This window comes from Spea bombifrons, chromosome 3, assembly GCF_027358695.1.
Source record: "Spea bombifrons isolate aSpeBom1 chromosome 3, aSpeBom1.2.pri, whole genome shotgun sequence".
Lineage (NCBI taxonomy): Eukaryota > Metazoa > Chordata > Amphibia > Anura > Pelobatidae > Spea > Spea bombifrons.
The window spans coordinates 58,388,098-58,404,248 of NC_071089.1; the positions used below are offsets into that span (position 1 = coordinate 58,388,098).

The 16,151-nt window shown below is 39.9% G+C and overlaps 1 protein-coding gene across 1 annotated transcript; it reads right to left on the bottom strand.

Annotated features, from left to right (window-relative positions):
• Nucleotides 1-2,328: 2,328 nt before the first annotated feature.
• On the bottom strand, nucleotides 2,329-9,558 carry CALHM4 (calcium homeostasis modulator family member 4). The gene is made up of 2 exons (XM_053459901.1): nucleotides 8,970-9,558; nucleotides 2,329-3,399 (listed from the first exon to the last, which is right to left on the bottom strand). Exons 1-2 carry the CDS (start codon nucleotides 9,532-9,534, stop codon nucleotides 2,990-2,992), a joined length of 975 nt encoding a protein of 324 aa, XP_053315876.1. The 5' UTR covers nucleotides 9,535-9,558; the 3' UTR covers nucleotides 2,329-2,989.
• Between the last annotated feature and the right edge of the window lie 6,593 nt (nucleotides 9,559-16,151).

A 16,151-nucleotide genomic window follows, 5' to 3' on the forward strand; every position in this document is an offset into this window, starting at 1 on the left:
AATTGATCATATTGTTAACAACCCAGTAGATTCTCTGCAAGCTCACATATACCGTATATGTCATTTTTGTAGCAGATATTGTCAATATTCTGCAATCTGCAGTATACTTCAGCCCAGAGTCCCCTTAAGTAAACCTAAGTGATGCTCCAGCACATAGAAATTGAGAGCTGCGCTGAAGACGTGGCTCTGCATGAGATGAGAGGGAGGGGAATGGGGCGCAAGGGAGATATGTGAGATGGTTAGGGAAAGAGCCAGATAAAGGAAGATGGTGAGTCATGAAATAAGTGAATGCACATTTAAATGTATAGGGCTAGAGTGAGTATATGTATGGTGTTAAATTGAGGGTGTGTATATGCGTGTAAGTGCATGGTAGAGTATGTGTGGATGTCTAAGTGCATGGTATTAAAGCAAGTGTGTGAGCATATGGCAATGATGTGTGTATGGGGTTAGTGTGTGTGAGCATATGGCGTTCCGATGTTTGTGTGTGAATATGCTGTTACATAGTTCATAGTATTTCCTCTGCTTTTATTTCAGATAGATTCATTCTACATGCAAAATAATACAATATGTATTAAAAGTATGCCCTCCTACATGTATATGTACAAAAAAGAATCTCATGAAAGGTAGATAACAAATTCGGAGTGCTACTCAAAGTGCAGCATCTCTCATATCCAGATCTTTTTGGAATCTAGCAATGCTCCTGTAAGTTAGTATTAATGAATCATTAATTAAAGGCATTTTTTGAATGTCAACAATGATGGACCTACATTTTTGTAGCAGTAGCACAACTGGTAGCCAAGGTACTATATTACAGAACCCACTATTTATTAATTATGGTCACTTAAACCAGAGTAACAGAGATATATTTGCTTGAAAATACATTGTGGCAAATATATCAATCTCTTCTACTTATTTTTTATCAATCTTCAAACACTGCTTTCTTCTCACATCTTACTCAGACGTCTTACTCAAACACTGCTGTTTTACTCAGTAAGTAAAGCGTTACAGCAGTACCTCCATCTATGTGAAGTGGGAGCAAACAAGACCTCCCACAGTAAAATATTGTCTAGACAGTAAAAATACTGCTGGAATTATGGTAAATGTTTAGAAAAAAATGACATGCCTTACATTTCCTGCTATTGGTTTTAGTCAGGTTTCTTGCCTGTGATTTGTATAATGACCATGAACCAATCTCGAAGGATTTTAGCCATATGCGTGGCAATGCTAGTCTGACACTGTGCAAATATGCAGTGTATGTCAAAAAGCCTTTATTCAATATACAGCAATATACATGGTGATAGATTATTCCTAATCATATAAATGAGCATCAATGCACTTCAAAGGATGGACCCCCAATTGTAGGGAATCTGAACAGGCCAAAGACAGTCTATCAATGGGCCAACCAACACTAGGCAGTTCCAAAATCCTGGTGACTTCTGAATTAAGGCTTGGTAAGAATATGTGTACCCACAATTTTTTCCTTCTCTTTTGACAAACTTTCAGCTTAATAAAATCTGAAACTTAAACTAGTTATGGTGAATTGGAATCACTGCAAAAGTTGCTGGTAAACAAATTCACCAGAAACCTCCTGCTTGGGTTAATAATCCCAAAAGTGTGCATGAGACTAAGTGGTTATTGGTTAACTACACAGTTCCTTACCTGTATAAAGTACTGTTCCTGTATTTTAAGTTTTACATTGGGTTTCATTAACAATACCAGTGGCACTACCGTATAATAGCTTACTGCCACGGGAATATGATTTTTTTTAGTTCTATTCACTACAGCGAGAGTAAGCGGGAAAAAAAACGTTTTGGTTTCAAGCCCTGATTACAAATAGGAGAAGGGCAGCAGGTTGTTGTGGACATAGGAGAGATCAAGAAAAGGTCTGTAAGGTAGACTTCGTGTAGGGTCAACAGTCTAAATAAAAAAATCCTAGTTGTGCTCGCGCTAGCATATTGCCTGCATTTTTTTGTTGCCCACCTACTGTAGGTCTGGCGGGTGGGAAAGCAAAATATAAATAGTGGGGGTTTTGCTGTACGAAGCATTGCTTAAGGCAAACTGTAAGCTATCTCCACTGACCTTATATAGTGTCTTGTGAGCAGCAGCATTGCAAGCTAGCCATTGGGCAGAACCATGGAGGAGCTTCTGAACAGGCTACCACCCTCCTACCCCAATTTTTTCAGGGGCTGAACTGGTGATTATTTAAGTTGGCCTTCTAGCTTCAGGATGGATAGCTAGGGATGCATTTAAAGTTTGTTACAGTTTGTATGTTTATAAGTGAAATTGCTTGTAATCAGTATTTTAAGCTAAATAAAGGCCCACAGCCTGTTTATGTCCATATTCTTACCATGTGTTTTTATTAAGGTTTTCTATTTGAGGTTGTAAGTGTATACTGCTTACAACCACATAAAGAGCCAACACTGGTTACATTGATTTACACAATGCCAACAGATTCAAGGTTACAAGAGAGAACAGTGGAATCACAATTCAAAATTGATAAAATTTTCACACGTTATTATAAATTGATAGAAACGGACAAGAACTCCCTTCTCTAGTAAGATAAACATCTATAGGGTGGTCAAGGGGGGAAGAAACAACAGGTAAGGGACAGCTTAGGTGAGGATAACTTGATTGTAGAGTGATGTGCTGAGATCTTGCTGGTGGGAATGGCGCATGGTTTCTTTATGAGGCAGGTTGAAGGCTGTCTGTAATGACCATCTGGAACACAGGGCAGATGTCTGGTAGGGCTGAATACTTAGTGATACTGCAACCACAGCAGCAGATCAGGTCCTGTGATGTGTGGTCACCAGCTGCATATACGCACACTGGGTATAAAAATGTAATGTGCGGCTCAGTATATGTTTTATATGTAGTGTCTGGTAGAAAGAAACCACCACAAGATGGTGTGCCTGCAAACACACTCATATAAAACCAGCCCTTTTCATTGACCCGTCATTTGGTAAGCCGTAACTAATTAACATATTTTAGTTTATGAAGGTGCAGCAGTTTCATCAGTGCTGGGTGCTTCATCAATGTGAATAAACTTTCCCTCTGTCGGATCGTCTTCTGCCCATTCCTGAAGAAGGCTGTAATTACAGTGCTCTGTGTTGACCATATGCAGAAGGTCAAGTCCAGAGACAGCTTTCCAGTCCCAACGGGAAGGAATACGGATATCGGTTACATTTTTACTTCCAGGTGAAAAACCAAAGAACCTTTTGATGTTGTGCATGGCATAAATCTTGGAGTGCTGGTCAGCAGCTTGCTCAAAAAGTATCTGCTCGTTTTTGATGTAGCTGGTCCAATACCAGAGATGTAAGTAACTGAGAGGGGTGCAACATCTGGCTAGACAGAGGGATATAAACACAGTGACTGCGACAGCTGCTATCAAAAGCCATCCCGCTACCTGGGGGAAAAAGAAAATAAAATATTAAGTTTTTTAATAACAAGCTAAGATCAATGCTGTTAAATATACCAACCAACATGCACTTAAGATAAGTACATATAAGAGTACACAAGGGGTACATGGCAACAACCCAGTATGGAACATCAGTAGGTATGAATATGCAATGAGTCAGTGGCACAACTACTCTTAGACACAGCCCACCGGGGTAGAATAAAAAAGAGGTATAGAAACAGTTAAGTCACCTTATAAATTCAATATTATATTATACTCATATCTGGGCGTATTTAAATAGCATAGCCATGTGACTGTGAAGGAAATTGTGTCTAGCTTAGGGTTGGTCTGGAGCGTTGGGGATTATGATTTTCAGGAGGGGTGTCTAGGGTGGAGGTAATTGTCTCTGCTGGGTGTCTCAGTGTGACAGGAAAATTGAATCGTGTTAAAAGAGAGGCCTAAAGTTAAGGAGAGGATTTAGGCAGTAAAGAGAAGAGGGATGAGTTCAAGAGAGGTTATTCTGGCTGGTATTAGCTGCTACCTCTGGCCACCCAATTGTGTGTGTGCGGGAATGTGATTTGTCGCTGAGAGCTGTGTGTGGAGTGTAATGTGTGCAGATGAGAGTATTATGCGTTGATGAGAACAATGTGTGTGTGTGATAGAATGTGCCTTGTGTGGCTAAGTGTGGTAAAGTGCAACTTGTGTGGCTGAGATTGATATGTCGTAAAGTGTGATAACTGTCATTTAGAAATAAATTACCAGCTTGATAGGCAGTCAAACAGACATGTTCAATAAACAGCTTTTTGTCATATAACATCACATTGCAAAACAATGCTACAAGGCCTTCCAGAGCAGTTATGGTAACTGATTGCAGAGGCGGGAAATATATTTTCAAAGATCATTTATTACTAGAAGATATGAAGGTACAAGAAAAATCTTTTGGAAGCAATTGGCGGTCAAAATGAGAGCGAAGTAAGCGGCAAATGAGATGGGTGCACAGATTAATTCTAAATCTGGCAATCAGTTTTCAATCCCAGGACCCTGGGGCAAAGAGAGTTTAATCATATAATTCTTCTAGGTCACAGGAAAAAAGTTGAAGAACACTGCTCTAGATACCATTTTGGATGGTGGCCTATACAGTGCTGACATTGCACTAACCCATTAAAAACCACAGACATCTTGTGAACAAGTGAAACTATTTTCAGGTTTGTAGTTCATGTGAATTCTTGTTCTCTGTCTATTCCTGTCTGGGAAAGCTGCCAGCTGATTGAAATGAAATATGTTTTGTCGACCAACAATCCATTTGATTAAAGTTGAATTTCCTGTTAAATAACAATACTAAAAGCTTTTCAATGTCAAAATATATGTCAAAAATATTAGAATAACAAGAAGTGTATATATATATAGAGGGAGAGAGAGAGATTATTTATATGTATATAAATGTTTGTCTGTAAATTAGGGGACATGTGGGAGCTGCTAAGCAGTTGCAGCGCATACCAACCAGTCCATGCTTCTTGCTACTCATCAAAGCCGGACAGCTACCCAAGACAGTTCTCAAAAATCAGGACTGTCCTCTGAAAACTGGCATTTTCTAGATAGGAGGCATGATCTAGATAGGTAGATAGATAGATAGATCATTAATTGAGAGTATAAATAAAGACAGATACTGTGAGGCACACACTATCAAGGGGGTAAGCCTATATAGTAACTAACAGAAATCAGCTGTTGTGACAATTCATGAACTTACCATAAAACGTAACCTTTATTTATATATTCGCCAATCAATATGTAAAATGGAAAAAAAATAGAAATCTACTCATATTGCTGAAGAAAAAGATGGTGTTTAGAATGTACACTGGCAAAGGTAGGACACCAGCAAAAGTGGACACCCTTGCATTTGTTTTAATATTCCCTTCCAATATTCTATTTTCCAAACATGTATAGGTATTTAAAAGTATTTTAAGAACTTAAGTTTTGAGAACTATAGGGTAATTATATGGAGGTTGCAATTTTTTTTTATATTCATTTATGTGAAATAAAAACCTAAAAAAATGTAAATCAATGGCGTAAGCCATCCTGTTGCTGTTCCCAGAACCACAGACAATCTAGCAAGCTTTGTGTATTGGTGGCATGGATAGGGAGCCAATACATACCAATAGTCTAAACGCCTCAGGACTGCTGAAAGATAAGTACAAGGGGGGGGATAATGGGGGGGTGGCAGGGACGGAGGGAGAGGACGGGTAGATAAGGAGGGGGCGGCATTTTAAAATTCGCCCCAGGCGGCATTTTGCCTTGGGCCGGCCCTGCCCAAGGTACTCAGAGATGGCTCCAGCCTGGCTGCCAAACAGGCAGGAACTCTATTGTTAAACTAATCCCATTAACAGGATTGCTACCAGGGGGATATTCAGTAGCTAAAGGGGATTAAAGGTTGGGTTGTCTACATGTACCTGTTTATCAATGTTGATTTATGTTAATGAAGTTCTGTGGCTATATCAGTCTATGTTTTACAACAATAAACTGTTCATTCCTGCTGTACTCAGTTCAAGGTAGTTGTATGTCTACTTATTGGGTACACATAGCAGGATTCCAAGGTGCGCATGCTGACTGGTGCTGGAAGTGATTCCGGGGACAACAGGAGGATACATGTGGGTGATCTCTGGGAGTTACTACAGCTCTCTTGGTGAACCTGTTACACAGACTTACATCACATTGTTACTTCAAGTTCACATAAGCGAGTTGTATGTTTGCAATTTTCACCAGATGAGTCATACAGATGCACTACTACAAGTAATTATAGTGGTCCCCAAAACTGTACTTTTAAGTAAAAATGACGTGGCGTTGACAGTGGTGTTTACTGAATGCAAACTGGCGGACTCATTAGTTAATTAAGATACAAGACTTCTGTCTTATTAAACTCTTTCACCAATTTTCCCCACTTAAACCAGGGAATGCAAGCAGGAAGCAGTCTGCCTGCACATGCTTTCAGCACCTACTGACCATACCTGGGTCAAGACCCGGGTCATGGGAGCAGGGTCTTGACACACCCCGCTACCCGCTCATTTTCCCTATAAATGGGGTGTTTTAAAACTCCCCACTGCAGGACCTCCCACTGACGTTAGTGGGAACTCCCATTGACGTCACAGGACCAGCCCCTGACGTCAGTGGGCACAGTCCTGGCCGCGTTCTGCAAGGGAAGGCTCCGGGTAGCCGGAGCCCAGAAGTTCCCAGGTATGCTACTGACATAGCAAAGAGTGCTACTGAGCATGAGCAAGTGTACATATGAATGCTTCCTGTTTTCAGTAGAGGCAACCTGGGAAGGCTTAATACAAAAGAAGTCTCATTTTCTGTCTTCAATAAGTAAAGAATGAATGCTCCAGTTTGTATGCAGTAAAATACAAAACAGACTGCAACATGCATTAAAACTTGAAAATACAAGTTTGGAAATCAGACTGTTCCTTTAAATGAATATTTTAAAAGACACAAATCAGGAAAAGTCAGTGTCACGCCAAAGTTATTTGTATTAGCCAATAGCCACTAATAATTACAGGCCATGGTGAGCACTTAATCATGCTAACTACATTGAAGGCACCACACCTTAAAATATAACGCCTTGTAAATACTGCTGACTGGAGAGGAACAGCTTGCATGTTTACAGAGTTATCACCAGTTTATTTTAGTAATAAGTGACATCAAAAGAATGATTTCCTTTCTTGTAACCTTTACTGAGGATACCACCTTAAATACACTGCTTTAAGTATATTTTCATTTTACATACATGCTCAGGACCCCATTGTGTGCGTTAATGTAGGGTATGCCTGTAAATACAGTTAAGACATCTGCTGAAATGCATATCTTTAGGTGCCACTGCATTGATAATGTGTGTGATGGATTAAGAATGATCCATTAAATATATATATATATATATATATATGTATATATATATACTGTTTATATAAATATATATATATTTGATTGCATATTTCAATCCTATTGTACTGCTCTGCCAGTATGATAGTAGTAAATAAATCAATAAATAATGATAAAATTGACATTGATACACTCATGCACACACACTGACACCCTCATGTATTGTCTGAAAGTCACAAATTCACAATTCATACAGATGAACAGAGACAAAAAATCCAAGTAAAATGACAAGTAAAAAAAATGAGTAGAACAAGCAGGGCTCGTGGAAGAATTTATAGCTCGCACTCAGAAGAAGCCACCTGATAACTTTTCTGACTGCCGTGCAACGAGTTTCATTCTGTCGATCAAGCAGAAAACTCCAGGCACAGGTCAGTGGGACCTCCTGCCCGCATCCTGCAAGGGGGTCCGAGTAGCTGGAGCCATGAAGTTCCCATGTCTCATCAGCTCCACCACACAACCTTTGAAAGAGGAACTGATGAGCTGCTATGTTTCCATTCTCGCGAAACTAGCGTAAATAAACAGGGGAATGCCTGTATGTACAAAAGTGCATGTACGTAACGTCTATGCATTCCTATTATAGAAAGCCTAGAATAATTGTTTGTCTTCGGTTGGCTAATGTAAGCGTACAATGACATTTAGGCATGATGTGTTAAATTTTATCAAAACGGTGGCACATCTGTCTTTGGCAAGCTCTAGGTCCAACCCAAGGCAACATCAGCAGCTGCTCCCTCCCTTAAAGCTAAGCACTGGGATATGACATGACATCCCAGCACTCCACCAGTTTCAGTAAGAGTGGCACTGGGCATAAATGAACTATGGAGCTTGTGCCAACTCTGCACTGTCCTGCACAATATTAGTGGGCCAGCTCGGGAGATCAGTTATATACGTTGCAACTGGATGGCTAAACAGATTATGCTCTGAACAAGTTAGCCTAGGCCAGAATACACCACTGAGTACTTTTCATGTTGTGGAGATACTATTTCTTTTTGCGGGTATGAAGAAATATTTTCCTGTTTAATAATAATAATAATAGTAATAAACATGGGGATGGATATTCTTTCAAGCATCGTGAAATTCACCTTATACTTCATATGTAATGTAGTTTTTATCATCATGCAAATTTAAACATTTTGTTGAGCTTGGCTTTTAATCAAGTTTCCATCACTGAATGAAAATATTTTTGGAAAAAAAAACTTTTGCAGAATATATTAATCAGATTTAGTTGGCCATGATAACGCTTACAATTTGTTATTCCTGCCCTGATACCCCATAAAGATAGAAACACAGAATTTGACGTTTGGTAAGAACCATTCGGCCCATCTACTCTGATGTGAGGACTCAGATCGTAATCAGTCCTTGGTCTTTATGAATGATGTTTTTTTGTACATAGCTCTTCTTCTGTAAAACAAAAAAAATACTTAAAAAACAACTTTTTTTATTTTTAAAATAAATAAACAAATTTCAAAAACAGTTTTCCTCCCTAGAAGTTCTCCCTGGTTTTAAAGTACTTGCATGGCAACTTAGTAACAGTTTCTCCATGAAGCCTACATGTAAGAATATAAAAGGAACAAGAGAATGCTTATTCCAGGCAGGTAATTCTGGAGGCACAATTCCCGGGCATCACACAATGGATGTTGGAGCTTTGGACCTACCTGAGACTGGTACTTCAGCTCCAGGAGAACCTCCTCTCTGACTAAGGTCAGGTTGACAGGAAGCAGCTGTGGACACGGGAACCGAGCGAGAACGTGTCTCCGGGCATCTACTGTCATGTTCCTGAAGAAGTCATACCTGTCCACATTGGCATATTCGCTGACAGCACATGCATAATAGGACCCGTTCAACAGGGTGACCGCCAACCACGTGACGGGGGCTACCAGCGCTCTCCCGATGATGCCTCCAAGCACAAAGCAGATGAGCTTATACTTGATCAGTGTGATCTGCCTGCTTCTCTCCTGGATGTTGAAGCTGTGTGAGGAACCCGTGAAGAGCCTCCATGTGTTCTCGTTAAATACAAAGCCCACGATCAACAGAATCAAGGCTGGGACACCCAGGAAAGCTAAGCCATAGTTGAGGTTTTCAGTATGATGGCAAGGACAGCTGAAAGCAAAAAAGGAAAAGAGTTGCTGGCCACCAACTGTCAAGAGCGCAACCAACCCATTGAAAAGGATGGACTCTTTGCTCTTCAGAAAACTGATCAGCTCATCCAGGAGCATTTTTGCTGTCTGTTCCTGCTTCCCGGTGTTATGTGATCTATCAGGTTTTAATGGGTAGTGCTCTTCCTGAAACAAAACCCTCCACCCTTCACCCCCCACCCTGTGCCTGAAGGGAAATCGTGAATGAAAACCACGTGGGGATCGTTCTGTACATTCTTTGATTTAAAGCACATTGATGGACAGCTCTGTATTGTTCGTGATTTAACCCTGCAGGCAAATCACTGCTAAAACTAAGGGTACTTTGCAAATGTGTCTGTCGGACAAATAACCTTAGATGTAATATTATTATTGTTATTATTAATTCATATTGTGTCATCATATTTCACCGTGGTGTATATTGGCCAAACATGATGTAATAAGTAGTGCATAACATAGCTGTTTTGGACAGAAATAAACAGTATTTAGGGTTTTTAGGTTAAACACACAAACACTAATATTGCAAAACTGTGAATATGGGGCATTTAACAGGAATATTGGTTGCTGTGAAAATTACCACTTTTCAAACTTTCACATCTTTTTTTTTGTACATAACCTCCAGGTGTAAATCCACTTTGATGTTTTACATTTATTGTAATTTAAAAAATAATATTGTGGCTTGACAAGCTAAATTACAGAATGCTCGTTTTCAGTTAAACTTAAAAAATGTATGTTTTTGGGATGCTTTTGCAACCAGTAATGCAGCAGTAGAAACTAGTGAGTATTTTTGGCAATTACTTTTCTACCACCCAGTGCATCCCATTGTTGTATTTAATAGTTGAAAATCGGGTACAATGCAGTTGTGGTTTATTGGGGACATAGCAGGTTGACTGCTATGGAAGTTGCCGGAAAAATACAATAATTTGGTGGCTGCTGCCTACCATGCTGAGTGCAAGGGTATGACATCATATGCCCGCGCAATGCATCTGCAGCACAGTCACTATAGCAGCTGTGTGAGTTAAGCACAATGCTCCATAGTGTATTCAGGACAGTTACAAGGCAGATTGTTTACCTCCCCAACCAGCCCAAGGATAAGTGGAGTGCCAGAGAGCCTGATCTGCCAATAGACCAATATGGCACTTGGTTGAGTCAGAGGGGCTGCCACTCCCCTGGAACTGATGCCCAATGCCTAGTCAACCTAGGTGAGAATACACCTCTGTCCGTCAGGGGTTTTTATGATAAAAGGTTGGCGCCAAGAGGATGAAGCGTTGTGTAAGCATGATGTATCTAGGAACCAGCAACAATGGTCTGTGTCACGGTGACCATGGGCTGGTTACGTTGATCTGAAGCTCATCCCAGATTCGCCGTAGCAGCCTACTGAGCTGTGGTATTAACTGAGATCTGTTTATTTGTAGGACAGGGCTTAATACCATGTGGCTGCTTCACAACCTACTGAAGGGGAGCACTGGCATGTGAAGTGAGCATTTTGATTCAATAAATCGCAAGGTGGCTGCAAATAGTAGGTAGGTTGATAGCCCTAGCCCAACCTGTTCTGTAACTGTGACTCCAACCCTTCTAACCGTATCTCCCCAATGAAGGTGTCACACTAAAGGCACCTGAAATTATTTGGGATATGTCTATACCGGTATACAGTAGATGTATAGATCGTTTCTTTCAAACTTGCTTACTGTTATGTGTGATGGTGTGAAGGTGATGAGCATCTGTAATCAGTAATCCATTATTTTTATAATATTTTAAGTATACATTATGACATTTTTAAGAAAGTTTCTTTACATCTCAATATTTGTACTTTAATGTATGTATTGGGGTACTCAAGGACTACACATATCACTAGTAGAAAAACTGTTGTATGTCCACCTAAGCAAATAAAAAAAAAAACTAAACTGCTCAAGTTTTTTTACACACAAAGCCCTTTATTGCACATTTTTTGTTGTTGTTGGCTTCCTCTGGGTTGGAACCTACTTCAAGACTCAGCTGTCTGATCTTTAAAATATAATGAGACACAAACAAACATGATTTCATGTATAATTTAACCCATTCATATCCAAGTGATACATATAAAAGATCATAAGCTAGCAAGAGCAGAGCTCTATCCTCCTTTTGTACCTTTGTGTCTTATGTTTGTTCATGTTATACTGTTTATATTGATTGGTATTATATTGATGAGGTGGGATTTTAGTTTTGTGCGTGTTTTATATCTCTAAAACCAACCACCTCATTGAAGAGTTTTACTCACTTAAAAGCCTGAGGTTTTAAATTGTCAGAATTAATTTTTTGCTACTCAAAAATCATGACGGTATAGAACATCAAATGGGAATACGAAAGGGGAATAAAATTAAAGATCATTTTATGAAGGAGACACTCCAGCCATCATAGACACTTTAATACATGTAGTAGTGTCTCATTTAAATAAATGCTGTTTGCATTAGCTCTCCACAAGCACCTTGGCTCACAGTAGCGATATGAAACATTAAACTGTCCCTGTTTGGCAACTATCATTTGATTTTATTTGAACCCTCTGTCACTTAGTACTAGTTAACACTTATAATTAGAAAGCCTTGTAAAACAAATTAAAACTGTAAATGTCAAGGAAATGGAGCCCATTTCATAAAATTGCTCTTGCAGTGATGTTTGGTGTAGGTGACATAAAATGCAAATTAGTGCTATTGCAGCATTTTTTTTAGTTGTTAAATAAGGTTTTGCCTTATTTCAGAACAGCAAAAGATGCTGGCAAATAAATATAGTTGTAATAAAAACTTAAGGGCCAGTGCAGCTACCAAAAGCACTCTAATGTATATGATAGCAGACTGGTCTCTTTAACGTTTTGTGCAGTCCTCATTCATTGTTAACACAAAGGGAGATTCTGCTGAATCCCCCATATGCAATTTCCCATTTCCAACACCAGCTGCTTGGCATGAAGGAAATGTTTTCGGCCAAACAACACCTTAAGCTGTCCGTCACAACCTGCTGTACCCATCTCCATTCAGATCCAACGCTGTCTCAATGAGGGTCCCAGTGGAGTCTAACCAGACCATTGAGTTTAATGGGAGTACTACGGACCACAAAGGCAGTGTTGTAGATGGAACATGCTAAAAGTATCCAGCAAGATAGTAAATTAAGCTATTAAGATAATAAATTAAGATTTTTAACCTCTGTATCAAAGGAAGCTCTTTTGAACTCCCCCAAATATATATCAAGTGTAGTTTTAGCGTAAAACAAGTATTACACACTACATTATAAAAAAAGTAAACACAAAACTCTCAAGCAATTCATCCACAAACAATGAACCCACCCTCTAATTGTATGAACAAACAAATATGTTATTTTAATTATTAATAATGTTTATATCATATTATGTGTTAAAATGCAATATTTATTCAACCCGTAAGTGAGATATCCAGAAACTGCTATAGATTCTATAAAGTGAATACTGCTGTGCTAGTACTTATGGGACGCTAGAAGCAAGCATGGCTTTTATAAACTGTGGAGCTGGCCAAGTCTAGCGCCAAATAGACTTCAAAGAAGAAACCTATGTGGGAACAATGCATGATCATATGCTACTCCCCACCCAGAGATTAAACTGTCCAAAGGAAAAATGCATTAAATACAGGGAATTATACAGTAATTGTAGTTATAAATTGAAGTAAATGTGTCATATTTTGGGTGAATTTTCCTACTCCAACATCACACTGAGTTAATGTACTTTAATTAATCAGAGTACCTGTCTGGATGATTTACCTCCAGTCATTGTTTTGTTTACTATGAGGCAGTATGATAAGGAGTCAAGGTGTTTGTCTAGTAGATTGGGCTAGGATTCCAGAGCTAGAACCCATACAAATGCCTAATATGAAGTTGTCTGAAAACATTATATTATGTAAAAACCCCCCAAATGTTTGGGGTTTACTTTTTCAAAAAACCCACGTGGGTGCGCGGGTAACATGAGGAAGCTATAAAAGAGATGATCAGGATACGCATCTGCTATTAGAACATTGCAAAGGTCCTACTTTAGTGACTCACTAATGGTTTTAATAGAAGTCTTATAAAACTGTGAAAATTATATTTGTCAGGGGCAACAAAATATTAAGGATTAAGCCTGTATGTAAGCAGGGATTTCAATTGTGATATATGTATGCATAAATAGCAAAAATTGGATGCTTTAAATCGGAGATGAATATGAAAGAGCCGGCTGCGGCACAGACTGGATAGCCCTGACTCTATTTACCAGTCAGGGCGGCATGTGGTTGTGGGGATAAGGGGTCAGATAGAGGTCAGGGTTATATGTAATAGGTTAGGTAGGTTATGTAATATTTTTTTTTTAGAAGTCTCTAGTTGCGCTCGTGTTGCTTAGTTTGGCGCCTTTTTTACTTTAGGTGCGCTCGAGGACGCCGCGCGCCGCCCCCTTTTTGCGTGCCTTGCACTCGTGGGTGCCTCGTGCTGCGCAAAAGGCAGAAATTCGCCCTATAAATAGCACCTGTTTGAGGTACACTTCACTTACCTATGAGAGCCAAGGGATGAACATGGAGGAGCTGAGCTGCTTCTGAGGCACCCCCACCCTCCCACCCATATAATAATTTTATATTTATGTACATTTAATCTTCTGTCGTGGCTTTTATTGGGTTAAGGTTACCCCTTTAAAAAAAAAAAGGTCTTTAAATGGTTAAATTATGGTTGCACTCTGGGGCTTGGGCCAGGAGTGCTTTTATGGTTACAAAGTTTCAAGTTTATGTGAGTAATTCAAGATTTTCATAGCCCCTTGTGCCTGAAAATATAGATTTTATAAAAGACAGGAGGCGAGTATTATGCAATAGTCTTTCTTTACTACTGGACAGCAGCAAGGGTTAACCAAACAATATATGTTGAGAAAAAAACAAAGAATCAATCAAACATGATCGGTATGCAGGTAATAACCAATCAGAGCATATCACAGGTAATATAACAGGTAACTTCCTCAGACTCCTCCTCTTTCGAGCTGTAGAAGTCATAAAAGATAAGTCCAATATAAGGAACAGAAGAAACGTTCAGGAATAATAACTTGGGAAACTGTGTCAAGATGAGACCGAAGATGAGAATCCGTGGAGATTCAAACTGAAAAATATGAGAGAAGAACCAAAGGGAGGGTTAAATGGGTGGGATAATACTCGCCTCCTGTCTTTTATAAAATCTATATTTTCAGGCACAAGGGGCTATGAAAATCTTGAATTTTATGGCAGACAGGAGGCTCGTATTAGGCAAGTTTAAAGCTAAATAAGCATAATAGTTATAATATTACTGAGGAGACATGAGGTTCTGGTCTAAAATAGAAAGTTTTGAACGTAGATTTCGATGACCAGTCGGCCGCCTTAAGAATGTCTGCCAGAGAGCCACCAGATTGCAGTACTTTAGTAGACATTGCTCCCCTGGTGGAATGGGCCCCAAATTTTGAGATGTCAATGTTAGCCATGGACATGGTGAGTTTAACCCATCTCGCCAAAGTGGGTGAAGAGACAGGAAGATGGGGTTTACGAAATGAAATGAGTAATTGATGATAGGACGGGTTTCTAAAATCCAATGTCTGGAGTTCATAAGCTTTAAGGCAACGAACTACGCATAGGGAGGGATTATGAGGGAAAGCAGGATAGAAAATAGACTTCAAATTGGTTTTTGTACATCTATGAACAGTGAAGAGGACACCCCGTGGGGTGTATTGTCTTTGCGTCAAGTCTAGGGCATAGTAAACTTAAAACTTAAGAGCTTGAGAGAGAGAGAATCATAATCATCCCATGAATCAAGTAGTTGTAAAACTAAATTAACATCCCAGGTAGACACGTATTTGGGTAGGGGAGGACGTTTAAAACGAATGCCCCTAAGGAGCCTGCAAACTAGGGGGTGTTTGCCTATAGGTAAGGCATCAATGGGAGAATGCTGAGCTGAAATGGCTGAGCGATAGAGATTTAATGTACGGTAAGCTTTACCAGAATCAAATTCAGAGGACAAGTAATTAAGGATGCAGGCTACAGGTGCATGAATGGGATCCAGGTCCCTTTGTGTGCACCAATTAAGCCAAAGTTTCCAGGCAGATCTGTAATTAGATCTGGTACCTGGAGCCCACGCTTCTGATGTCTCTAGTAGATTGAGAAAACGGGACGTCTGGTTCGGGAGCCCCGAGATCAGCCAAGCTACTAGAGAAAGATTCCCCGACAGGATCAGAGGATGAGGTTCCCCTGACGGATTGGTTAATAAATCCTGAGACAAGGGAAGAATTCTCGGGACGTCTGTCAGCATTCCCAGGATTTGGGGAAACCACGACTGGGTAGGCCACCAGGGGGTTATGATGGCTACAGTGGCCTTTTGTGAGAGTGTCTGGAGTAGAACCCTGGGAATCATCATGAATGGAGGGAACGCATATAGGGTCCCTGATGGCCATATCTGGGTGAATGCGTCTGAACCCAAAGCGTCTGGATCCGGACACCAACTGTAGAAATCGGTGACTTGCCGATTGAGACGTGACGCGAACAGGTCTAGCGTTAGAGGTCCCCAGAGATGGTTCAATTGATGGAAAACAGCTGGATCTAGCATCCAATCGCTGGAGTCGGCCAGGTAACGGGAGTTCCAGTCTGCAATTGTGTTTGAGAGGCCAGGAAGGTACTCTGCCTTTAGGACAATATGTCTGTCTAGACAAAAGTGCCAAAATCCCTTGACAA

Bases quoted from the DNA above. Each gene is read 5' to 3' on its own strand.
- CALHM4 (XM_053459901.1), bottom strand. From the start codon at position 9,534: ATGCTCCTGGATGAGCTGATCAGTTTTCTGAAGAGCAAAGAGTCCATC. The intron at 3,400-8,969 runs GTCCAAAGCTCC...TCCCCCAGGTAG, and splicing joins GAAGTACCAGTCTCAGGTAG to CGGGATGGCTTTTGATAGCA.